Genomic DNA, 26,209 nt, shown 5'->3' on the forward strand with positions numbered 1-26,209 from the left:
ACTTTTTATTTTGACATTCTGTTGGATCTGCTTCTTCTTCCACTATATTCTTGTTTGATATCCTTCTTTCAAGTCATTCATCCTTTTTGTTTTGTTTTGTTCCAGTGAATACTTAAAATAATTTTTGCCATGGTGTTCTATATTTAAATCCTTGGTTAATTTTTTATAAAAAAAAATTTTTTCAATTAATTTTCTATGACTTTATAAATTTTAAATTTTACTTCATTCAAGATTATATACCAGAACAACCGCAAAATTATTACGACTGTAAGATAAAAAACACATGTTTCTATATAGGCTTCTTCGTTCCCAGCATCTTTTGTTTAGTCCACCACAAAGAGAAGTGTCTTGTATACTTCACAAGTTGTAATAATGGTAACCGGAGGAGCGTATCATGTAGAGATGTAAATAACCGATTTAACGCCCTCAGACATTTATTTGAAAAATGTTTTTACCATGGGCGTTTAGTCGGCAGGAATAATTATTCAAAAGTTTATTTCAAAAGACATCAATCATGGATTTTTTGATTTGAATGAGATTGAAATGCATTTCATCAAAAAAAAATCATGGGTCATTGCTTCAATTCGGAATTTTTTGATAAAATCTCAGATTCGCAATCTTTAATTCCGCGATTTGTCCTAGTAATCACATGTTTAGGAGGGTAAAACGGGATAATTTCACTTTGTTCGATTTTTAAAGTTTTAGAAATCTCCTTATTTGAAACGAGGGGGATTTTAAAAATTTCAAAAATCGAACGAGGTAAATTTTTCCCAAAATTTCACGATATAAAAATAAAATGGAACTCATTGCTTCTACGAAGAACACCATTTACAATGCAGTAATCACTGTCGTAGTTGTTTAAAGAAATTCAACTATCCAATGTTTTCAATCTTCTCAATTTCACATTCGAAATATATTCGCAAATTTTAAAATAATTGCATTGCATTGACGACATCAATTATTAGTTTCGGAATTTGCGATTTTTTTCACTATAAGTTCACAATCTTTAATTCTGCAATCTTTACTTGCGCAAACTTTTCTTCCCTTTAAGGTAGCTACGATTCTTAAATACATAGCTATATATGCATTATAATAAAAATTGGTTTTGTTACTTATGTTCGTTTGTTTTGCTGAATAAGACAAAAGTTTTCCGTGAAAAACTCTCTAAATTGTAACATAAAAACAATTTAACATAGTTCCTTTTAAGTCATCCTAGAATTGTGAATTTTAAAAAGGCTTTTTCACGTCACTTCATCTTTGCTTGAGAAAAATTGAAAACTCATTAATGCAACAACAACTTCGTTCTCCATCTTAACTAAGGCTCACGCTTCAATAACAACAGCTAAAAAATATGGTCTTCTTCCGGAAGTTTACATTAGAAGAGCAGCACAATAACAGCTTTTTGTTTTCGCGACTAAATAATAGAGATATTTTAACCCAGTGAATAGAGCAATTGCAATTATTCGAATCCAGCGTGTTGAAAATGGCCCCACGACCGCTGCCGCTACGAAAGAGTAAACCAACATGACACTACTTCGTACGCGTGGATTTAACGATTACCTCGCGCAGAGCAAATTGATGATTTTTCAAATAAAAACTTAACTACCATGAATTCTAAGCTAACCTAAGTAGTCCTGGGGACGAGGTTAATGCATGCGCAAAAAAATTCAATTTATTCTTCCATCCATTCTTTTTGCGAAGCAATTGAGCTTTGCGAGAAGAGAATTATTGAGATTCTCAAAATTTCGATAGAAAAAAAATCATATAAAATCAGTGTAAAGAAATCGGACTGATATTTTTGCACATACAGCTAGGGTATTCTTTTTTTCTAATAAAACAAATAAGTTTGGACCGAGGGGTTAAAGTATAAGTCTAGTAAAAAATGCAATAAGTACGGCTCGTCCCCCCCCCCACCCCCTGATTTTGACCCCCCCCCCCCGTCTTTTGGTCCAGATTATACGTCCGCCGAACTAGAACACACGAAGAGGAATATGCCGTGAACAAGAAACGGTAGTCGGCATTTAGGACACGTATATTTTACAGACCTAAAATATGCCTTATTTCTTTGTATTATAGCTAATTACTGTATAAATAATTAATTAATTTGCAATTTTACTTTTAGTACTATTATAATTGTATTTTAATGAAAAATAATAGTATTAAAACGGTTTTCTTCTTTTGAAAAAAATTATTGCTAGTCCTGTCTCTAATCGACTTTACTTGTGTATTTTAAGCTTTTTTGTTGCTGTGCTTTTTCTGGAGATTTGAGTTGCATTGGAAAGCTCCTTTCTTTTCTAAAGAAATATTGTAATTTGTACAATTATAAGTAATTTGTACAATTATAACGCGCCGAGCTGTGTTTTATTTTATTGTTTCTAAGAAGATGTAAGAATACAATATTATCAATTAATTATAGGAAAACCTGTAGCAAGGGCGCAGACAAAACAAATAGCTCTGGATGCTAGAGTGACCCGACCACACAAGGGTGCCAATAAGCCGCATACGCCGTAAAAAGTGCGGGCATTTTCGGGCGAGTTCGGCGTTTTGAAAAAAATTCAAGTATTCGCCCGAAAAAACCCGCATAGGCCCGAACAATGCCCGAAAAACAAAAAAAAACAGACACTAATATGATTCATAAAAACTATAAAAATTACCGAAGTTCTTAAAAGAACTGTTTTTGATGGTTTTTGATAAAGTTTACTTTATAAATAACTTATATATAAACTTTATTTACTCCTTTCTCTTCTAGCGCCTTCTTCCCAACTATCGTCTGCATGGTTTGTTACAAGGAATTGCATTTTGGGAATGTTCCGGGCGAGCTCGGGAAAGTGCGGACGGTTTCGGGGGACAACCGCCAATTTTATTTGAAAAGTCGCCCGAACTCGCCCGTATATATGCGGCGTTTGCGGCTTATCGGCACCCTCTTAGCCGACCAACCGTTTTTTATCATAGTTTTTTATTTATTATATAAGTAACCTGTTACAGTAATTAAAAAAGTATCCACTTTTGCTATCAAACCAACAGCAATGTAATTGTCAATAGGAATTAGTTGTCCGTACACCCTCCCTGAAAACAAGGTTTAAAACGACATTAAAAAATTAAAACTGTCATTAAACAGAACTCCAAGGATGCCCAAGCCGCACACGTCCTCTAAACGGCGTGGGCATCTTCGAAACTGATTGTAATTTTTGAACAAGGGTGCTGATAAGCTGCATACGCCGTAAAACGTGCAGGCGTTTTTGGGCAAGTTTAGCGTTTAGAAAAAAATTTAAGTATTCACCCGAAAAAACCAGCATAGACCATAAAATAAACTATGTGGTAGCAAAGTTCTTAAAAGAACTGTTTTTGATGGTTTTTAATAAAATTTACTTGATAAATAACTTTTAAACTTTATTAACTCCTTTCTCTTAAAGCATCTTTTTCCAACTATCGTCCACAAGGTATGTTACAAGGAATTGAATTTTGGAAATGCTTCAGGCAAGTTCGGGAAAGTGCGGGTTGTTTTGGAAGACAACCACTAATTTAATTCAAAAAGTTCCCCGAACTCGCCCTTATATATGTGCCCGTTTGCAGCTTATTGACACCCTCTTATTTTAGAATATTCTCAGGAATAATAGACCAAGAAAAATTACATCACAGTTTCTTGTCCACCGCCCACGTGTGATTAAGAACAGCCCACATAAAAAGGTTCATTATTTTTTAAATTATTTGTGTAAAAATTACTATTTCATTCACGATAAACCATTTGTCAGTCATTTTATTCATCCAACAAAGAATACTATCCAAGGTGCCTTTCTATTAGTGCTGAATTTAATAATTGACATAATTCAGCATATTTTTTAAAAGGGTCTGATTGCAAAATATGATTGCCAAAGTTCAGCACTTGTAATATTTGTGTATTTGTGTATTCAGCTTCTAAAACACAGACAAGAGACATTATAACTTCCTCTGGGTGATTACATTAATGTTTGTTGAAAAACAACCTGAATGATGAGAAGCATGTGTTTTTGAATGGGTCTAGGATAATAAACTTATTTAATTTCCCTTGGCCTTGCATCAATCAAATTCTGAAAAAATAAACACTTTTAAAATGATTTTGTCAGATTTGGAAACCGTTGGTATGGTTGGAACTTTGCATATAAAATTAGTATTAGTTGCCAAATTGTTTAGTTTTTTTTTTATACTTTTCTGAATTAGCCTTAATTATTTATGAGATGAAAAACAGCGCTTTCAATTCCATTGACTTGGCCATCCCTTAGAGGCACTGGAAGCTTCACTATATGAAAATGTTTTCTTTTTCTTTTAGATTGTGTACAATGGGAGTGAGTGATGTAATCTTCTAATGCGTGTGGTGAAAAGAAGGCGAAACCGTTATTGTTTTTCTGCCCAAAATTTAAGCTATTTAATAAATCTTGATAAAGTTAAAAAAACTGTTTTGATTTGCTTGTTTTTGTTTTAATTGTTTCCCGTGAGTTTTCGAAATTCGTTCCAGCAGATTCTGTGGCTTCTAGTGCCGGTATTTTTACGTGAAAAAAATACTGTGTTGTGAGGTCATTTACGAAATCGTTAACGTTAGGACCAACTTCTGCGGGTAGTACAACTCGATGTATCACATATCTTTCGGAATACTGCTAAAAGTGTAATTTTGTATTGCGCTCTTTACTTTTATCATTCTGTGGGAAAAGGCGGTACAAAATTTTAACACGCGTTATTCGTTTTTGTTAGTTTCGCGTAATCAAATTTTCTCGCGCATTTTGAAAAGAACATCCCACGCACATCAAATACTCGCGCAATCTATTCGCAAAAAAAAACTGTTTTTGCGCAACGAATTATGCTGCAGAGGGTTCATTTTCCTACCTCGTCCCAGGGTTCTTCTATATGATATTCAATTTTGATGTGCATGTATTTCGGAAGATGTTAGCGTCAAAGAAACAAGAAGCGCTAGGGACAAAGTATTGGATAGTTTAATTTTGCTTGCAACTTGCAAAATGCTTCGCAACCTTTTTTTTAATTTCTAGTTAAATAATAAATACATCTTTTTTTTTAAATAACAAATATATCATTTTTTTAATAATAAATACTAACATTATGACTGAAATATTGAAAAATGTCGTAATTAAGCGCAGCCCTAATCAGCGGTGATAAGACTTTGGTGCGCTTATAATCGAGTATGATTACCTCATTTTACGGTATACTTGTTACAATTGCGCCTAAAATATTCTTAGCACATATAATTTTTACAACTTTAGCAAAAAAATATTTGAGAAAGTTTGAAGCGAGACAGAGTGAACGCAGTAAAACCACGTGACTTTGACCATGCATCTTTTTGTGAATAAAAATGGAACGGAACACGACACAATCGAACATGACGAAAATAATTAAACAAAAATGGTTTTTCTATATATTAAGTTTACAATACTTTTTGATACAAATATTTTCATATATATAAAATTATGTACATTATAAATAAGAAATTATAAATTATATTATAAAAAATACTAAAATGTGATAACGAATTCTTTTCTGGTCTAAAAAGAAAAGATCACATTACTCAAACAAATTCTGAATAAAATTATTTTTGTTTAAGAACACCTACGTCAAAAAAATGCAGAAAAATTCCACTCTCACAAATATACAAATTACCATAGTCTTATGACTATGAAATTACGAAGTACCTTACCTGCGGAATATATGGGTTGCCGTTTTTCCAATCGAAACAAATTCTTTCGTTAGGTATTTACTTCTTTCTAGCCTAAAAAAATAAATATTTTTTTAGTCGCAAGATCGGAAAATTTACGCTCAAAATCTTTTTTAATTCCCATCATGCACTCAAAATTTTCAATCAATAATCTTTATCGAATTTATCTTATTTTTACAATTAACAGCATGAGTTCCAAAAATCTAAATTTTGCTAGTTTTTACAAAAGTATAAAACGGTCTATCCTTGATGATCTCGTAACAGAGCATGCTCCACTTGTTCACCTCAGCGGAAACAATATACAGACACCGGTCTTTAATATCAACCCCGAGCCCCTCATCTTTCTCCTCACATGGAATTGTTGCCCACAGCTTTTCACACGATGATACTCTGTCTAGAAGCTCGTCGTCGTCTGGATATACAAACCCCTCGTAGTATGGTCTATTTCTAAATCTAAAATTTTCTAAACACTGTGAACAATAACCGGTAGTAGACCTTGTCTTTATGCAGCATCGCAGCACAAGCACTCGAATATCGTAAAGGTTCTTAAATTGTTGGCTCTGTACATAGGCTTCCATCTTTTTCTTTGACATTTGACTCCTTTTAACATACAACTGAAGTGGTCAAGCAGCATCATTAGGCGTGTGGCTTAATCATATAACGCTAGAACACCTAAGTCGTATAGCTCGTCTTGAATAAGGTCGATAAGCCGGAAGTGGCATATGTATCGCGCCACATGTCCTTCCTCTGCAAATTTGTTAAAGGCATGTACGCTATTGGGTTTATCTCTTCGGAATTTGGAAATTTCTCTTTAAAACATTTTCTTTTGGAACGTATAGCGCATCCCTGTATGTGAGCGCAGTAATATGGGAGGTGATGGTACTCATCATCGTCCTGTGTCGTATGTTTACGATAAATCATAATAACATTGTTTATACCAGGATCTTGGGCATGTGGCACATACCTTTCACGTAGTCTCGCATTTTCTTGGCACTGCGCTGCAAGCTGCCTATTCCTGTCCTCAAGATCATCATTCAACACTACAAGCTGTCTATCCCTGTCCTCAAGGTCATCGTTAAGCAGTGCTAGGGCCATATCTCTTTCTTCGACTTTCTTACGCTGCTCCCTGACCTCATCCTGCAACTTTTCCACGCCTTTTCCAGCCAACCACTTCATAAGCTTTGGACTTTCTTGATTTGGCAGCAATCTCCAGAGCACCCTCTAATGTAACGAAAGCATCATGAGGATTTTTCCCTCGTCCTAGCATACCAGACCGGGTGATCTTACTATAACCACCCACTTCATGACGTAAAATGGTCGGGATACCGCGAAACGGCTCTCCAATTCTCCCAATTCCTAAGAATCTTCCAATGTCAGCGCGTTCAAAAATCACTCGCTGTGAGTGCTCATCGAATACGCTGTCTCAGGTACAGCAGGTACAGCGTTAAATAAGGCAAGACAAGACATTTTATCTTATGCTTTTGGATCCGGGGATCATGTTGCGAGGACGGTGCTCGTGATTTTTGTTGCTCGAGAAGAGCTACAAAAACATGTGACTTAGTCATATAACGCTGGAACACCCGGGTATTAATATTGCATCATACAGTGGATCATACCAATAGCCAGCGATAAGACGCAGGCGATTAGAGCGATCCGGTCGTTCTCTTTATCACTCTGCCACATCTTATACAGCGACCGATTGATTTCCTCATGTCTCGCTTCCAAGTTTTCGATTTTTACCTCCAATTTCCGGATCTCTCCCTCAAACTCCTCTCGTGATTTTCGATACAAGTCATATTTATTTAGTTGAAAGTCAAGACAAAAATGCTCCAATTTCAGTTGTACCCGCCGAGTACAACTGATGTCCGCGTCACTCCAAAATTTTTCAGATCCGAGGGTATTCCAATCTCACATACAAGCACGCATGTTTCGACTTCCTGAGCTGAGTCTTGATGCTCTCCCAATCCAAGATCATGTTGGTTTCCTCATCCACCAGCTTTATATCTGACCTCTCGTGGGGATACCACATAAACAACTGCTTCTTTTGACTTTCATCGCTTATCAAGTCATCAATGATGAAGAGCGTCTCTTCTCCCGCTAGGAGCTTTGATAGTTGCTCGATTCAGTACAAGATTTGATCACCCGGCTCTATAAGGAACACGTAGTCATCTTGCCACAGACTTGGTCTATCGAGATAGGTCTTATTCCACCGAATAGTGGGGCAGAGTATAACTATATTGTTGAAATGGTACCTGTATTCATTATCAAGGAGATTCAGGAACCTCTGCGTTTTCCCGCAGCTTGTAGGTCCTGTGAAGATTGCGGTATGCGGGTCTTTTACAATATCTAGAGTCATTTATTTGTGTTTGCCAGAGTGGCAAACACAAACCTTGTAGGTACTTACTTAGGTTTTGGCACGATGGAGGCAGGAATCCACCCTTTGCTTACAGCCATCTCACGACTTCCCCGCCCGGTCGTGAAGTAGGCCACCATCTTCATAACGTCGCTGGTATCTAGCCTGGTACTGGGGCTCGTTATCCCGAGGAATCTCTTGCCAACCATGGCATATGCAAAGGTAAAGCCCAGGTCGACGACAGTTTCATAGAGCATGTCAATGATTTCTTTCTCTTTGGGGGTCACATTAGAACTCATGTTTATATTATTGATTATCGCATGTGAAAAAAGTCGGTATCGGGCTGGGCTGTGGGTTTTTGCTGAGGCGCACGTTCCCCTCCGGATCCTCCAGGCGATGGCTCCGGTGTTTCGGCGGGCTGCGGAGACGCTGCGGACTTTTTACGAAAAATATAATATGCCCCTCCTACACAGGTGAGTATAGCAACAAGGCCTCCACTAATGTATACACTGCCTGACTGTACAGAACTCACCCCAGAAGAGGTTTTGACCGTAGATTTTACTGTACCCTCTTGTTGCTTCAGATCTTCCTTCCTCTTCTTCATCAGTGCCGTCAACTTGTGACCCTGTGTGACTCTCCCGGGGTGCTTTACTGGTACTGTATCTACTCTCTCTTCTTTTTGAATAACGCTCATTTATTGTAACTCGAGAGAGTTACAAAAATCACTTCACTCTAGCTAGCCTTCAAACCTTCCCTGCCGGCGTATTTTATCCTATTCATATGTGGAGCCCTCATTAAACTACATGCTTGTGGTGGAAATCGATCAGCCGCTGGTGTCAAAATCACTAGACCGCGTGCGTAACAGTCTCCGTAAACAGCGCACCTGTCTGCATACCGTGCTCGTACTCTGCTTTTGCACAGGACCTCATTGTTTCATCTATCAACTATTTCACGATTGTCCATGTGTATCTTCGATAGACTGTTGCCCATTGTTTTGTTGTTCTTCATCATTTTGTTCTTTATCTACCTTGGACATGGAGAGTTGGCAGTGGTTTACAGTATGCGCAGCAATAAGCAGAGGTGCTAGGAGCTTTCCAAAAGCTGAATACACAAGGATCCCCAAGTCAGCCATACTGTCCCTGATGATAGGGTCCTCTTTCAGATCTTGGCGTAAAGCTTCGGGACTGTCGAGAGGTACTACGTTACTTATAGCCTTGGTGTACATACTTATCGCGTGGGTTGACAGTGCCTTCGCTGTTTTGAGCCTTTTTCCTGGATTTCACGCTGGATGTAGTCAGTATGTATTTTGTCGATCCCCTCAGGTGATGCTTTGTCAACAAAACCTTCTGTGCATTTCTTGGGTAGAAGGTGCTGTTTACCTGGCGCTTGTCTATATGTTTTTCACGTTGCTAAAGGGCTTCTGCGGGAGTATCAACAACATCAAAAATTACAGCTAATGCACTCATTCTTTTTATTACATGTCTGCATCGATAGAAACAAGCAAGTAACAAGATGTATGTAAGGAGTATAGCGATCAGCAACAATACGTCCAACATTTATTGAGACCCTCTGGTAAAGGTGGTGCATCACAACACCTTTGAAATCATATGGTAAAGTGCGCTAACTATTTGGTGATGAATCGGTTGCCCTTGGACTGATTATCCCTAATCCACATCGGTGGAATGTTGGTGTAGTGCAACCTCGCAAGTTGTACCTCCTTGCTGGGAGTAACACCATTTTCTCGATATTTAAGTGGCACCTTATGATCGAAATTCCACTGCCCTCGGTTCCCCCAATTCATACCTTCCGTGAACTGAGTCTGGATGTGCCCTATAAATGTGACAATATTACAACCGAGATACTCCGTGGAGGCTATCTTGGTATCACGGGTTAGAGCACGGTGAATCCTGTTTAAAATTAGATGATACTTACACCTGGCGAAATCGCATATATCGTTTTTGATGATGGCATTTGTTTCGTTCCTTTGACGCTTTATCACTATCAATGCATCTTATGCATCTTTTTGTTCGTTGGCCGTTACGTTTGTCGATCTTGAAGTTGTTTATTGTAAAAGAGCGATTACAGTGTGAACAGCACTTTACATCCATTTTTTTACGTTGTTTTGTACAGTAGCACTATACAAAACTTGGACATGCTACAAGCTCTCCTTAGCCGCTAAGCGATAATGGCCCCTGGCGAGCGTTGATATCTGGCCTGGTTGCACTATCCGTTTGTCATCTACCTTATCGAGCTACAGCTTGTTCACTTCCTGCGTGTAGATTTGATGCCCCCTTGTTTTGGATACAGACCCAGGTTTTGTAGATGTCAATACCATCCTCCAGACAGCGCCGATAGTCCTCAAAGCTGATGGATTTCTTCGTGACGCACTTCTTCACACCTATCGCTTTGCGATCGTCACCCTCTTTCGTGAGACTCTTGTATGCATACAGCTTAGCTCTCAGAGTGATGAATTCTGTCATGATTTTACCGTTAGCTCGTTTTTCATTAGACCCACGACCTTCTTGTTTTTGCCGATGAGGAGACGTCTGTTGTCATCTTTGCTGTAGGCACTCGTGTCAAAACATGTCTACATCATCGGCAATATCACGGTAAAAGTCCTCCGTTCTTATGTGATAGACGAAGGAATCGGTATCCGCAACTTGTTACCGTATTTGGGCTGCATATATTCATAGTGGAAGTTGTACATCACGATTTTCGAGTTGTCCAAGATGGCTTGACCAATATACACCGGTTTGTTCATCTTTACCTCTGTTTTACACATTTCCACACCCATGAGGTGGCTGCTGAAGTAGTTACCATCTTTGAAATTGGGCTTCATGATGAGCTTTGTGTACTTCTTTTCGTTTGTAACCAACTGGATGTTGTGATGGTTCCTCAAGTTCTCCTTATAGAAGTCCTTCTCGAACTCGTTTTGGCGGCCGTTCTAAGCCCCGTGTTGTGGTCGATATAACCCCTCAGCCATGGTTTCTGGTTAAACTGGATGACTCTATACACCTTCTTAAGCTCGAGCCCATGCTTTAAAGCTTGATGAAGGGCTTTGATATGTACCACGTACTTCCGTTTGTGTTCGAGGTTTGGTATTAGTTTCTCGACCCTGTGAACCACCTTGCGGTCCGATAGGAAAGGTAGCTCATTGTGCTTTTCATGTAGGCTCTTTAGATAATCGATATCAACTTCCAAGATGTATCCATGCTTGTTGTCAGCGACGAGCTTCTCGATCCTCTTCTCTGTAAATGTCTCAACATTCGACAGCCATTTGAATCCATGCGTGGGTAGATTTTAACGCATGGCCCAGCCATATAAATTGTTGGCATCGGGGTACTGCAAGTATGACCACTCAACCTCTGGATCGTATTGATCCCCCATGTACCTGTTGTTGGCTTTGGCATACCTGTGCACGGCTTGAGTTATACCACCTCGAATACCTTTTTCAAACATCAGAAGCATATCGGGATCCGTAAGATTTCTGTGTACTTGAGTGCTGCTTTCCATGCTAAGCCGGGTGCGCTGTAGAAATGGGCAGGATCGAGCTTGTAGTTCTCCTGGCATACACTTCGAAAGCTCTGGAAGATGTCAGTCAATAGCAGGACGTCCGCAACAAGTACATATCATGGTAGTCACCCATGTTGACCTCAGCACCCTTTGGATTGATGACATTCCAGACTTTTTGAGCGTGTTCGTAGTCTTCGTCGCTGATCCCCTTCGTGTTCAACTTGCTATAGAAGGCCTCCTTGGGAGGTAGCTCAGTCTCTTTGAATCGTCGCCAGCCATCCATGTACTTATACATGGATGGCTCATACATCATACATGGGTATACACCTCTTCTGCGCATGAGTTTAAAGATGTCATCCTTGGCGAAATACCAACGGAGATTTTTGCACTGTTCATCATCGAGGTTGCTTGCCAATTTCTCCAAGCTTGATGCCATGAATCCACAGCTGTCTATGAACCTGATCTCGATCTTCTTGTGCGTTTCGCCATCACCGTACCCCATGCCTGCAATGGGTACGGTGATTTTCACGTTGAAGGAGATATACTTTTCTGTGTATTCAGCGATGAAACTAATGTCCTGGGTATCATACTTCTCCCCAGTTCTCGAATGAACAAGTGGGCGTCGTACCCTCAAAGATTGTGGAAGATCACGGGTACGTGGCCGGGTATCTTGCATTTGAGATTGCAGGTGTTGTGCGCGGCACCTCTGTATAGACCTGTGTAGTGACAGTGGTCTCGAACTTTGCGGTTCTTTAAATCATCGTTAAATGATTTCATCCAGATGTGACATGTCTTTGCCGCTTCGTGCTCTCTTTGTAACACCTCCGTTAGGGGCAGCATGTCATGCTGTGGGAAGGTAGCGTAGAGCCGCTTTACCTCATCCTCCAGGTGTTGAACGAACATCTTCACACAGTCCTTACCACGGTATCTCTGCAAGGGATATGATATATCACCATAGGCGAAGGTACTATATGTACACCAACCACATGGTACGTGCTTGTTCAGCTTTTTCGTCTTGGTCTTTCTCTTATCTTCCGTCATTGGAACGAGCAGAGATTCGAAATCCGCATAGATGGTGAAGGGTACTGCTGCTGACCATCCTTGTAGTAGAACCACTTTTCCTTTTCGCTTGTCATCGTGATCTTGAACGCTTCGTTATCCCTGCAGTAGGTATAGTGCTTGTCTCTCGATTCGATTGTTGGAAAGGATTGCAAGCAGTTCATACAGAAGTGCATCTTTGCATGATTCTTTGATGTCTCGCTACCCAGGAGCCGTGAGAGATTTTTGATGGTTATATAATGACTCTTTTTATCGTCCGTGAGGAGTAGCAGATTAACCTGTTTCTCGCGTCCGTTGTGTGTAGATCGACGCAGGATATTAAAAGTCTTCCCCGTCACGTACAAGACGTTCACCGCGATGTCTGTGTTGTTCTTCTCGAATTTGGTGATATCCTTGATGCTTGTGGGAAACTCGATGCCCTACCAGTTATAGCGCTCCGCATATGGTCTCAGCTTGCTGATTTTCCGTGGATCGCTAGTTATATCATCATGATGCAGAGCAGCTATCATGCTAGACTTGAAACACTCCTGGTCCTTGTTCGCGGGGTTAGTGATGGCCTTTTTGGGTGGCTATCCACTTGGGTGCTTCGATATATGAGGAACCCCTTGTTAGTCGTAGCTTATGGAAGTCCACGTCGAGATGCATGATTCGACCGATCGTGAAGCCACTTTTCGGCAGCGCTGGGTTCTCCACATGCGTTTTGACTTGGGCAAACATCGTATCTACCACCTCGTCCACGACGGTACCTTGAAAGACCGGTGTCATGTTGCTATGGAAGACCTTATCAACTTCGATAAACTCGTTAGTACCCTCCACTAGCTTCTTCCATAAAATCCAGAGGGAGCACTGCACCTTAGCAGACCCCATGTCTTTAACCTGCTTCTCAACCAGGGTTTTTACGTGTGATCGCACCATTCCCAAGTACCCATCGACATCCGTACCGTCTATGCCAGGGATGCGGAAACTTTGGAAGGTTCTATGGTGAGCATGCTTATGTTCCTGAGGAGTGAAGTCTTGGTTCGGCTGCTGCTCGTCTTCAGCATCCCTTGCCTCTTCTTGGACTTCACCCATCAGAGTCTTTCCTGCCCCATCATAAAGAGCAAGGATGCGATTTTTTACTGATGCATATATACCTTGCACCGACTTTCTAATACCCTCTGGTACATAGTTCACAAGCCAGTCAGACCACTCTCGCAGCTTACTCTTGACTACTGGACGTGTCCTCGCCATCTCTTGGCGTTCAAAGACATTGATGACTTCAGGTATGGGGAGTCGAGGTTCAATCTTGCTCTTAATAGGACGGGTTTTTGTCATTTCTTGACGTTCGAATATATTCAAGACCTCTGGTGTAAATGCCAAGCTCGTCCCCAGCGCATTTTGTCTCTATTTTTTACTGAACGTCTCGCCGTTCAGTAAAAAAAAAAGAAACAAAAGGCGCTGGGGACGAGTTTGGTGTAAATGCTTGTGACCTTGATTCTGGAGCAGGAACAGGTCTTGGGTGTGCCTGTAATAAAGCAACAAGGTCGGCTTTGCGTAGCTTGGAATAGCCCGTAAGCCCACAGGTTTTCGCGATAGCGTGGAACTGTTTCACAGTATGTGTATTTATCTTTATTGTATAGATTTTTGATGTCAATCAATAAAATTTCTAGCACGGTCGTATTTTGAGTAAGGAACTCTTCCCTACTCGCTTGCGCAATCTCTATTTTTGTTGATGTCAGCATTATTCCCGTTAGTCGCTATTGCGCATGCGTGGGATTTTATCGGAAACGGATTTGGTCGGAATTGGGATTTCGGATTTCGGGATTTCGGGGATTTCCCTTGTCGTCGTCGTCGACTGCGCTAGAACGAACATTTTCCTATCTCTAAAACAATGGCTAAAATGACCGCCGACGTCACGTACCAGCGCCAAAAAACCATTGCCGGGCCGCCAAAACTTCCCCCGAAACGCCTGTCGACCCCTGATAAAACGCACGCCGACAAAATGATTGCCAGAATGTGGCACCGACCCCCTCCCCCCACCCCTCCTGAGGATACATAGCACCGCCGAAAAACGACCCCTGGATTCATTTACAGCATATAATTTTTCGGATTGGCGGATTACCACTGGGATAACATGAATATAAGATGGCGTGTAATGGGGGAAAAGAATCTGGTAAAAAATTCATAAAAGAAAATATGCAGGCATTTCAGTTACACCTATTTTCGCATGTTGAAAATCGCGTTCCATTACGCCATCAGATTGTTGGCGTATAACATTAGCTAAGTTATTGAAAATCTAGCCGAAACTTATGCAACAAAGTTCAGATTTGTTCCTGCCTTCTCCAGAGTGTTTGCAATCCCTCCTGAATGTAGCTAGCTATGGCTATTTTCTACTTCTAAATATTTTATGTTTGTCTAGGGTGTGACGACCATGTTTCAACAAAATAAGTATTAAAATTAACATTGGTAGTATAGCTACAAGATGCTAGCTCTTCTGGTGACTATGGGCAGCGAGGAGAGCAAGACAAAAAAGAAACAGTAGTATCAACCAGAAGGGTTGACCTGACTGACAACTTATGTAACTGACAACCTAGTTGTAGCCAGTATATATATTTACATAAGCTGCGTAGGTTGGGGAGATATGTATTTCAATACTGGACAGGTGGTAAAAGAAGTTTAGCGGTTTTATACAAAGTAAAAAATAGTTGAAGCCAGCCATTACGTGATTTCACTTTTCTCACTAACATTCTTCGTTTACTGGCAACATTGTATGGCTACAACCTGAATTTTCCCTATTTTATTGTAAAAACTGAAAGAAAACATCCTGAAATTTTATATATTGAAAACTAAAGATTAGAAACAACTGTTTTTTACTGAAATAGCAAACTCACCCTAATTTCTCTCTGCCTACATTTCAATTTATTTCATGATTCACACAATCATAAAGGCATGGCAAAATTGACAGCGTGATTGTTGGGTACATGTCATTACCCAAATTCGTTAAATATGGCACCCGGAAATAAACAATTATAAATTCAATATATTAGTACCATTATTCCCAGGTCTAGTAAGTTTTAGACACTCAAAGTTTTAGAAAAGTCATAACTGGGGCTGAATTTAAAATAAATAAAAAAAAGGATATGTTCTTTCGATCATGGTGATTAAGCCTTATGCCTATGATCTACAATTATTACCAATTGTACCAGTACTGAAACTACTGTACAGTACAGAACGGCCTAACATCAGTATATATTCTGAGCAGTGGTTTTATTGAAGAGTACGCTGTGGACATCTTTGGTGGCTCTCCATGACAGAGAGATTTCGAACCACCACCTAGTTACCAGCCCCCACTCACCTCCTTAACATCATTTTCTTTCCACCGTTCAGATATTTCGCTGACTTTTGATTTTTCCTTATACAGAAGATTTTTTTTTGATCCTTGGCCAGCGAAAAAAAACATTTATCCTGGTATTTTCGACTGTTGTTAGTGCAATTCACAACAGCGCACCACAACATTATTCTGCCTCTCAACCTTACTGAATCAGTCTTTTGCAGGAGAAGTGTGCGATCGCACGCGCACTCCTTGGCACGCGACTAAATCGTTTGTGATTAATCGCACGCCTGAAAAATAAATATTGAGTTTTAAAAATCAACATTTAAAATCCATTTTGTAGCGTGCGATGGCAGCCCTCGAAAGAATTTTTGGAGACTCGTCAGACAAAAACGTCCGATAGATTTCCGTCATGGTCGGACACTTTTAGATCTCAGAAATTATTGAAAAGTCCTGGTCCTTACTTAGTTAAAAGAACTACGTAGACATAAATCTCTTTTGCGTGGCCCCTTCGTCGTTGGTAACCAGGTCTTACACAAAAAATCCAGCCATGCGGTTCTTAACTAATGCGGAGGTGAACGCCGACGGAGCACGGATGAAGCAAGTCTGCAAAACTGCACTTACAGGCGGAATAGACATTTTATCATGGATTTAATTGTAGATAATCTTCAGGTCCGAATTTAATGGATTTATTCTTTATGCCTGTAAAAACGAAAACCACGTGCGGTGTAAATATTTTTGAAGTTTTGAGCCACGTGGATAAAGTTTTTTTTTTAACTTAAAACAAAGGATATTTTTGCCTATTTGCTTGTGATGACCTGAAAAGTGAACAATAAATATCAAAATGTATGTACAGTATAGTCATGCATACAATTTCGGACATGTAGAAAAGGAAGCTAAGATTGAGAGAGTCGCCATACCCGTAGACGCTTGATCATCGTGTTTGGGGTTCACGATTTATAACGTCCCCCACTTTTCTACCGCAAAATGAATGCGCAACAAAAAATAACCCCGTGTCGTATTCGTAACATTCTTTGCACGTGCAGTTTACATCGCACGCGTTACATGATTTACACGTGCGAATCATCGCACACCTACTCAAATACTCCTGAAAAAGACTGTTGAATGTGCGATCTGAGTCTAATGTCTCTGTGGCGGGACATCTAGTAAAGAGGAAACTAATTTTAAATTATTGATTGGTTGGCTTTTGAGTAGCTGGAAACAATTATGCAACCCTAATTCATATTGAACTTCAAGTTTTATTAGCGATTGCTTCTTACTTTGGTTCATACAGAATTAGCACAGTGTGTGTTTACCTTAAGGTTTAGACACATCTCTCGCCTTCGATTTTTTAATTCCAAATGAATAATTCATAAAAAACGGTCTTTCACAATTCAGAGGGTAAAATTACCAAAATTTTTAAAAATATAATAAAATATCAGCCTGGCCCATGTTATTTTGGTCACTTCGGCGCGCTCCAGGTAAATATGTCACACGCGACATATTATTTCAGCCTCGCTTTAGTGCCTATCATCCACCATCCATATAAACAATCGAAGCGAGAGACTGCATGCTTTTTTTGTAAACAAGAATGAGATGTTGTTCAGTTGGTGTTAAGAAAGAAAACAAATAATTATTTATGTCTTTTATGTAAATTTGTTACAAGTAAGAATTTTTTGTCAAAATGTTAGTTGATTTTTAATCGGACAGTAGCTTTAAAGAAATGGGTTTGTTGGGGTAAGTTGAAAATATGAAAATCATAATGTTCATCATGTTTTCTTATATTACACAATCCCAATATTTTCATTTCCTAGATTCCATGGTATTCTTTTTATTAAAAACCTGATGGAATCAGTAAAAGTACGCTAAAAGCATGGAATAGTTAATAAACAAACCCGTTATGTTCACTATTGTATGTGTGTTTGTGAGTTGAAGGTTGGAATATCAATAGAAGTTTTGCATCGCATCACAGTTTGCCAAGGTTAATCTTCCTCTTCCGCTCAAAGACTTCCCGTCAGATAGTTTTTTCCCTAACAATAACATAATTATAATGTATTCTACAATGTCGTTTTGATAAGAATTACCTTTGTTGTCATTTATCAAGGATCGTAAACCCCAACCCATTCTTATCGTCACATGATTAGTGCACTCAGCCTTTTCAATGAAACAGAGTGGTCCATATGGAATATGATGAGCTGTCTCCATCCCCAATAAAAGGTCAATATCGCACTTCATTCAATTGCATGGATCGTTTGAACATCATCAATATCCCTTCAGATTCCATTTTTTTAAAAAAAAAGCAATGAAAATGACTGGTAACCATTTTACTGTGAAACAAAGATACATTGTGATAAATACCTGAAGGCTTCCATCATGGTTGAAATAACACTCAAGTTCGTGCTGTATGTACCACTGTATATATGCCAATGTGTCTACTTCACCTCTTTTTTTCTTCCCATCCATGACTTTGCACTGTCTACAAGAGCTGCTCTTAAAAATAATATCTACCACTTGCGAAGTATTTTCCGCTATTGCTGATATAATTCCTATCTTGGCTAACCATCCTCTGCTGCTCCACAATCCATCGAATGAAGTTGTCACAGTTTGAGTTTCTGTATCATTATTTATAATAGCTTTGGCACTTTTTGCTGCTTCTCTCATATTTTTCTGCATCAAACTGAATGCTTTCTCCTCTATATACTTTGTGTGTTCTGAAAACGCAGGCTTACTGACAGGTTGCGATAGACCAAGGACACTGCAAAATTTTTCTAATCCTTTCCATCCTTTTCCTATGATTCTGCTTGCAAGCACACTTTTTCTATTAATATTGAAATCCTTTTCTGATTTTTCTGTTGTGTAAAATCTGCCATTGTCGATGTGGGTGATGCAACTTTCATTTGAGCAGTTGAAGCTCGGCTTTGTTGCTAATCCCGCCCTAAAATTAGATTTTCCTCAACCTCTACTTTTAAAAAAGCATTGTCTACAAACAACTTACATATTCCGATAACAGTTTTATGTTTACTATCCAAGAACTACTTTCCGTTATATCTCCGTCGTCGTCGAAGTCATTGTCCGTATCAGAAAAATAACTTTCATCACTGCAATTATTTTAAATTTTAAGATTTTATTCCGACTTGCTGATAACTTCATCGAAGGTGTATTTTCATCGACATCATCAAACCATGGCCCTTTACTTATACTTCATAACCTTCTTTTAGTAGGCAAGGTTAAATTATAAGTGCTACTTTTTTTACTCTTTCTTGAAAAACGGAAAGGATTACTTTTATAACTATATTTCGACATGATTCCAATTCAATATTAAGATTTCCAATAGCATGGCACATAGCCGTATAAATGCACAGATTTTCACTTCGACTTGTTAGATAATTTTGTTTGTTATTTTTTAAAAAGATGATTACGTTTTTGTTAGGACAATTACCTACATCAGCTGGCTTCAAATTTTTGTGACCTCAGATCTCATATGCATGCTCTTTTTTTAATGATTTTTTATACGACAACATTTATATATACAATACAGCCTGAATGTAATCTACCGTGTACACGCTAATATCACACCTTTGCAGTCGTTTGTCTTTTGTTATAATTAAATCCCTTAAAGGTTTAGCGAGTTTATATTTGCGTGTTAAAAAACAATGCGCTCGCGAAGAAGTATCGGAGCAATTATATTTATAGATGCATTGTGTAAATGTATTGATAAGCTATTCCCTTAAGTATTAGCATAAAGTAATTAAATAATAAAAATCATACGCGAAGTTTTATAATACATTGCGCGGGAATGTATTGTTGATTTAATTACTTAAAAAGATTCCAGCGCGTTTACTTTAAGAAACATATGAGAAGCATTGTTCACAACTATTAAATGTCGCTTTTCGTTTATAAACTTTTAAAATGTGGTCTTAAAAAACATTTCTATCACCGCTTTTCGTTTTTAAACTTTTATAATGCAATTTAAAAAAACATTTCTATCGCTGCTTTTTGTTTATAAACTTTTAAAATGTTATCTAAAAAACATTTCTATCGCCGCTTTTCATTTTAAAACTTTTAAAATGTGATTTAAAAAAACATTTCTATCGCCGCTTTTTGTTTATAAACTTTTAAAATGCAATCTAAAAAAGCATTTCTATCGCCGCAGACAAATTTAACTTTTTCAGACAAATGACATTTCATAAAAATACCTGAAACAAACAAATTAACTTTAATGAAAGACTTTTTTGAATAGAAAGAAAATTAAATTATACTGGCTATAAAAATCGTGGAGCTCGCAAAAATAATCGTGGGACACACAATCCTTCGTGGAGATATATTTAATTACTGCAATTAAAAATTTCAAAGGAGTTCGCGCAAAATAGATTGCTAAAATTGATCTTGCAACCTATTGTGATTAAACAATCGATCGCGTGGGGTCATTGTTTATTAGCGAGGCAAAAAAAACAAAAGCTATCGCAATGTTATTGTTCTGTGTAACTATTCATACATATATTACAAAGTATAAACTATCTAAAAAATATTATTATGTATATTTTAATACGGGAGTTCCATATTATGCATAGTGTTTACAAAAAATATGCTCAACTCATTTTGCACATATTTCCTTGAGCACCTTCAAATATTTTCATGGAATATAAATTATTTTTCCTATATGTCATGAATTTTTTGCAAAAAACCTCAAAAAAAAACTTTACAGTAACCCTAACTTGCATTTTTTATTTTTAATATCAATTTTCAGCCAACTATCATCATCATTCATTCATCGTTCTCGGCTTAACGTCCATGCTAGCATGGGTTGGACGGGGTATATTAATGACCCTCTTCTAATCTGATCTAGACTGTGTTCGATGTAAACTCAACTTCCTCTGTATCAAGTTTGTCCTTATAACCTTCTGCCAAGTCTTTCTCGGTCTGCCTCTGGGCTTTGCCCCAGGAACTATCAAGTCTCTACACTTTCTTACCCAATTATCCTCCTCCATTCTTTCCAAGAACTATAAAAAGATAATTCACATATAAGATTTACTTTAAAACAGGGTAACTATTTAATTAGCAGGGTATCTAGCCAATTCTCACATTGATATTTCCTCAAAACAATCGTGCCAAATTTTAGACTTTGTGCTTGTCATAACACTCTCCTCTTTTATGCTTATTTTTTAATTTTACAAAAGGAATGTTGATTGCGAAGTCTTTTATGAATAAATTTGTTTTTGAATTTCACTTTGATAGGAAAAAGTGTGGAATAATCTTCCAGACCAAGTGACCTGTGATGAAAGTCTGCTTTCGTTTTAGACTTTCATCTCTAATGTATTTGGCAAATTCTAATGGAGATCACTTTTTAACTTTTTAATTTTTTTTTTATTGAGCTGAAACAATCCACCAGCTATAGGTTTTGTGATTTTCTGGGCTACTTTAAATATTTATTATTATTATTATTTAAGCAGATGCTCATTTTTCAGTGCTGCTTATTGCTTACTAACTACAACCTGTTAGTGTGTGTTATTGCTCTTTAGCACCAGGTGAGGACCAAGTTTTAACTTTTATCTCCTCCTTTATACCGCCACACTTTAAGTAAAGTTTAAATCTCCATTAAGACACCTATTTACCATGCATGTTCTTACAATTTAAATATGCTAAATAGTTCTATGTTTTTTTTTCTTTAGTTTAAAATTAAACATAAAATGGGAAAAGTTCCTACTCCTGGACATAAGAAACGCAACAAACTGATCCTTTCGTTTGATGACAGTGCACGGAAGTAAGTTATGATTTATCATCCTAAAAGTGGATTGCCTTTATTAAAAGGTTCCACCACCTACGTTTAGTAAATCTAGTTTGTATATTTTAAAGTTTTATAGTTAAATTTTGCTAAACAGCTTTTTTCATTTAATCTATTTCACCTGTACCTTTGTCTTGTCTAAAAGCTTTTTTTGTGTGGAATTTTATGCTTTGTTTGCAACCGCATACACACAGACACACAGGCAGCAGCTTTTAACAAAAAATAAGAGTAACACTTTTTACCATACGTGATGCATCTATATTAAATAAAACCTGGCAAAATTTTTGTAAACACAGCTCCAAGCATCAGTACTTGGCAATTAGAAAGGCTGTTAAGTGAGATCAGGCTTGTAATTTATTTAAGAGAATATTTAACTGGTTTTCGAAAGAGGCGGCAACAAAGAAAAGAAAAAGCTCAAACTGAAATCGAGAAAAAACTGAAAAACAAAATCAGACAAGAAAGAACCAAAGTAAGCAAATTCTATTTTCATCCTTGTATATGCTGAGTTTCATAGCGCATCTAAAGTATGTTTTTCTCATCCTGTTTAAACCTACACAGTGTATGATAAATGCTTAAATTCACCTTAATCATGATTTAAAACAAAAACAAATTTAAAGCAAATAGATTCATAACGTACTAGAAATCTTGTTGTTATGAAGTGAGTTTAAGAATTTAATACAGGATGCAAACATTATTTTGTTATTTCTTAGCTGTCTAAAATTATGTTTGCATTAAAAATATTTAGCCTATTCATGTGAAATTCACAATCTGATGCTTTGGATTTTTTTTTAATTTTTATATTTTTATATTCAACACTTACTGGTACTTTCACGTTTTCGAATTCACAAAATTAAATTCCTACAAAAAAGTTTTGAACTTGATTCATCTCTATAATAATAGCCATCATCTACCTGTTTGTCTGTCTGTTACAGGAAACATGAAATGTGATACCCTGTGGATTTTTTCATGGGTTGACGACTAGTTAAAATAAAATCTTCCAAAATGTAAAGTTTTTAATAATACTCAGTTACAAATCATCATATTGTTGAAACATTTTGCGAATGGCCTGATTCTCACGAATTTTTCAAAATTTTCAGGCACAAGTACTCTGAAATAGAAAGTATGATACTGCAGTCATATGGTTATTTCTAGTGTGAATTTCTTATTTATTTATTTAGAAGCGAAAAGCAAATCAAGATAAAATTAATGATATTTTACAAGGAATTCGTAAGATTTTTAATATAATTTATTGGGGATGCTTCCTGAACAAATTTTCACGCAATGATTTTTTACAAGAATCCTAGCTTGAAGAGAAAAAATGTTAAGAAATTGATTGTCTAAAAAGTGATTAGAAAGCTTATCTCACTGTCTAAAGCCACCCTTTGGTTTGTTTTTGAAATCAAACAACATTGTGTTTTTTTTGGTAAAGTTGCGAGTTTATGTAGTGTCACGCAACCACAAATTAAGCCTTACAAGTTCTATGAGTGCAAGAATCTTATTATTTTTTCTGGAAAATGTGTTTTTTGTAATCCGATCTAATTTTCTTTAAAATATATACATTCCACTTTTTTGTTTAGACATGCCATACGACAATATGAACACAACATCCGAGCAATGTGAGAAAGTTGATTTTGGTACACACGAGGTCACGATAAAAACAGATATTGATTTCGCGGAAACAGGGTTGATTATGGCACAATCTAAGGTTAACTTTAGGCTTTTTTACAAGATGTTTGTTTGTTTATTTGTGCTGTTTTGAATTTTAACTAAGCAGCTTCATACGTAAAACAGAAACTGATTTAATTTTTTCTCTCAATTACACGTTCATAGCTCCTTTGGGTATATATACTCTACAGTGCTAAACACGTCCTAGAATCTCCCAAATAACCTAAAATTAGACCTTAAAATGTTGATTTCTTCTAAAATGATCATTTGTTATTTTATTTTATTTTTGAATAGTAACTTTTTATTATTACAAAAAAATGAGGTTCATGTTTTTTTTGACATTGAAACAAGAAAAGACTTAAGACAATTAATTCTGATATATAATAGTAAAGCACGATTTACTTGTTACGTGGTGTCATTCGTAAAGAGTGAGCCAATGACATAAATTTTTAGGATTTACGTACAGGGCACTTTTGTTACACTCATAAGCGCAAGAAATGCACACATAAAATTTGGTACTTGTTACAATATTACCACTGGGTTTGTTTACAAAAGAGAACAGCCTCGACGTTGTTTGATGTTGTTCTTACAGGTAGCTTAGCTACCCTATTGCTAGATTTAGGATTAAACTAGCATTTATTACTTAATACTCAGTAAAAGGACAAGTTTGAATATTAAACTTTTTCACTATAGCTAGCTGACTAAAGTATGAAAGGACAAGACTGGGCTTTTTAGCTGGGTTAAAAGTCAAAACTTAAGAGGAAAATTACATCACAGTTTTTAAAACTATATTACACATGTTTGAGAACACCTCCTGGGGAAATTCATTGTTCATCAAGTTACCCCATATGGGTAATATGGAAGATTTCTTCATAAAAAACATCAGAAACTTTTTCATGTGGATTACTTTCACATTAACAAAAATTAAAAAATTTAAAGATAAACTTTTGCGATTTTGTTATTTATTAGTTTTCAAATTTCTCACTGGAAAGTTTTAAGGTTTAAAACCCATGTTCCACAGTAACTTTTCGTCCTTATTCTAATGTCATGTCATATTCATGTAAATCCAATGATCTAAGCCACGATTCCTTAGCTTCCAACACGTCTCGTTCACAAGTTTTACCGCTAGCCAATATGATGGACAACGTCGAGGAACCCTTGGTAATTTTGAAAAAATGTGGCTCTGCCTTACGATTTTCAGATTTTTGCTGCTGATATCAGCATATCTTAGCCCTCGAGTGCCACACCTCCGTATATATAGGAGTTAATTATCTTTAATTATTAGTAACTTCATTCCTCCTTTAAAACTTTCTAAAATATGGAACAGTTTTTATACCTTTTTTAGTGCTTTCTCCTTAAATTTCACCTAAGAACCTCCGAACCTTCTTCTAAAATCCCTGAATATTATGAATTTAAAAAACTTTGACCACTTGGTTATTTGGCATGTATAGCGGCAGTTTTTTAGTATTTGAAATGGGCATTGTTTTTGTTTGTGCAGTGTTTTTTTAAAAATATTAGTTTGTTGTTGTTTATACTGCTCCTGGAATAACCTAAATGTTGAATGATGTGTTATATACACATTGTAGAACTAGCTATCAGTTCCCTGACCCTCTTTGTTTGTTTTATTTTTATTTTAACATTGAATTTATTGATTGATGTTTCTGTGATTATCTTTAGAATGATGAAGTTACACCAGCAAGTTCTAAGCTAAAAGAAGTCAAGAAAAAAGAAAAACCAGTGAAAAAAATGCACAAAGAAAAACCAGTGAGAAAGATAAACAAATATAAAGGTGGAAAAGTTAGAAGGAAGAAAAAATGAGTTGTAGATTTAAATCTTGGGTCATAGATTTAAACCCCGACTTGATAAATAGGGATATCAACAGCTTGATTGTGAAGCAAGAATTAAAAACACGTTGGTGTTGAAAATGTTGCACTGAGAAGTCATGAACACAAATTAAAAATGTTTGATCAACTTCTGCTGCAACTGTGCAGAATATGTATTTTGAAAGTTTGTAAAGGACATTATTGTTTTTATCTTTTCCATTTTCTTGGTTGACATTGAGTAATTTTCTCATTTGTTTACGTTTTCGTATGTAAATACTAGCTACCTGGTATCTTGTGTTTTTTTTATCACTTAAAAATAATAATGATGTTTCATGTCTGATATTTTTTTTATGAAATATCTGTTCAACTTATTGACCAGCAAGGACTTAAAGGGGCTACAAACCGGTTAAAATACTCACATTCCGTATATCCCGCTCACATATTAAATATACGCAAACGCGTTTTGCGCAATGAACAGACCAGTGCACTTTGCTCGCTGGTTCAATAATTTTTTTTGAAAAGTATATCACAAAGAAATATTTCAGCGAGTCTCATTCTGGATGAGAACATGACCAACGCTGGAGAAGATAAAAATTCTAGATTCGAGTCTGTAAAATACATACATGCCTGAAAAATAGCCAGTTTGTTTTTCGCCGCCATCAGTTCGACTTTCGTGGAATTCACTAAAATCGAAAACCAACAGCCGTTCCGTTGCCCCTTTAAGTTTGGTAAATTTATTGTAGGAGAAGAAAAAGGGGTCTTCTTTATAAGAAACATAGATTTTTATGGTAAAAAGTTTATGGTAAAATGAATCAAAATTTGGTTTTAGTTATCAACAATATACAGTTTAGGTTTAATGACTTTTGATAGTTGACTGTGATATAAACTTTTATTTTAAGTCTTCATTTTATGTTCGGATATATATCAACATTTTTATTGGTAGAGATTTAAATTGTTAACGGAAATTGTGTTTTAAAAAATGAAGTATTGTGTTTAGCACCTGGAA

At 37.0% G+C, this 26,209-nt stretch overlaps 1 protein-coding gene across 2 annotated transcripts; it reads left to right on the forward strand.

Moving 5' to 3' along the window:
• Positions 1 to 17,479: 17,479 nt before the first annotated feature.
• LOC130629525 (nucleolar protein 12-like) lies at positions 17,480 to 26,168 on the forward strand. 2 transcript variants are annotated; one of them, XM_057442764.1, is made up of 6 exons: positions 17,480 to 17,598; positions 21,603 to 21,694; positions 22,079 to 22,184; positions 22,894 to 22,942; positions 23,293 to 23,420; positions 25,058 to 26,168. In XM_057442764.1, exons 2-6 carry the CDS (start codon positions 21,621 to 21,623, stop codon positions 25,196 to 25,198), a joined length of 498 nt encoding a protein of 165 aa, XP_057298747.1. In that variant the 5' UTR covers positions 17,480 to 17,598; positions 21,603 to 21,620; the 3' UTR covers positions 25,199 to 26,168. The 2 variants fall into 2 exon arrangements, with proteins under 2 accessions (XP_057298747.1, XP_057298746.1); XM_057442763.1 differs by having other exon boundaries at positions 17,530 to 17,670.
• Positions 26,169 to 26,209: the final 41 nt, after the last annotated feature.

Source organism: Hydractinia symbiolongicarpus, chromosome 2 (assembly GCF_029227915.1).
Source record: "Hydractinia symbiolongicarpus strain clone_291-10 chromosome 2, HSymV2.1, whole genome shotgun sequence".
Lineage (NCBI taxonomy): Eukaryota > Metazoa > Cnidaria > Hydrozoa > Anthoathecata > Hydractiniidae > Hydractinia > Hydractinia symbiolongicarpus.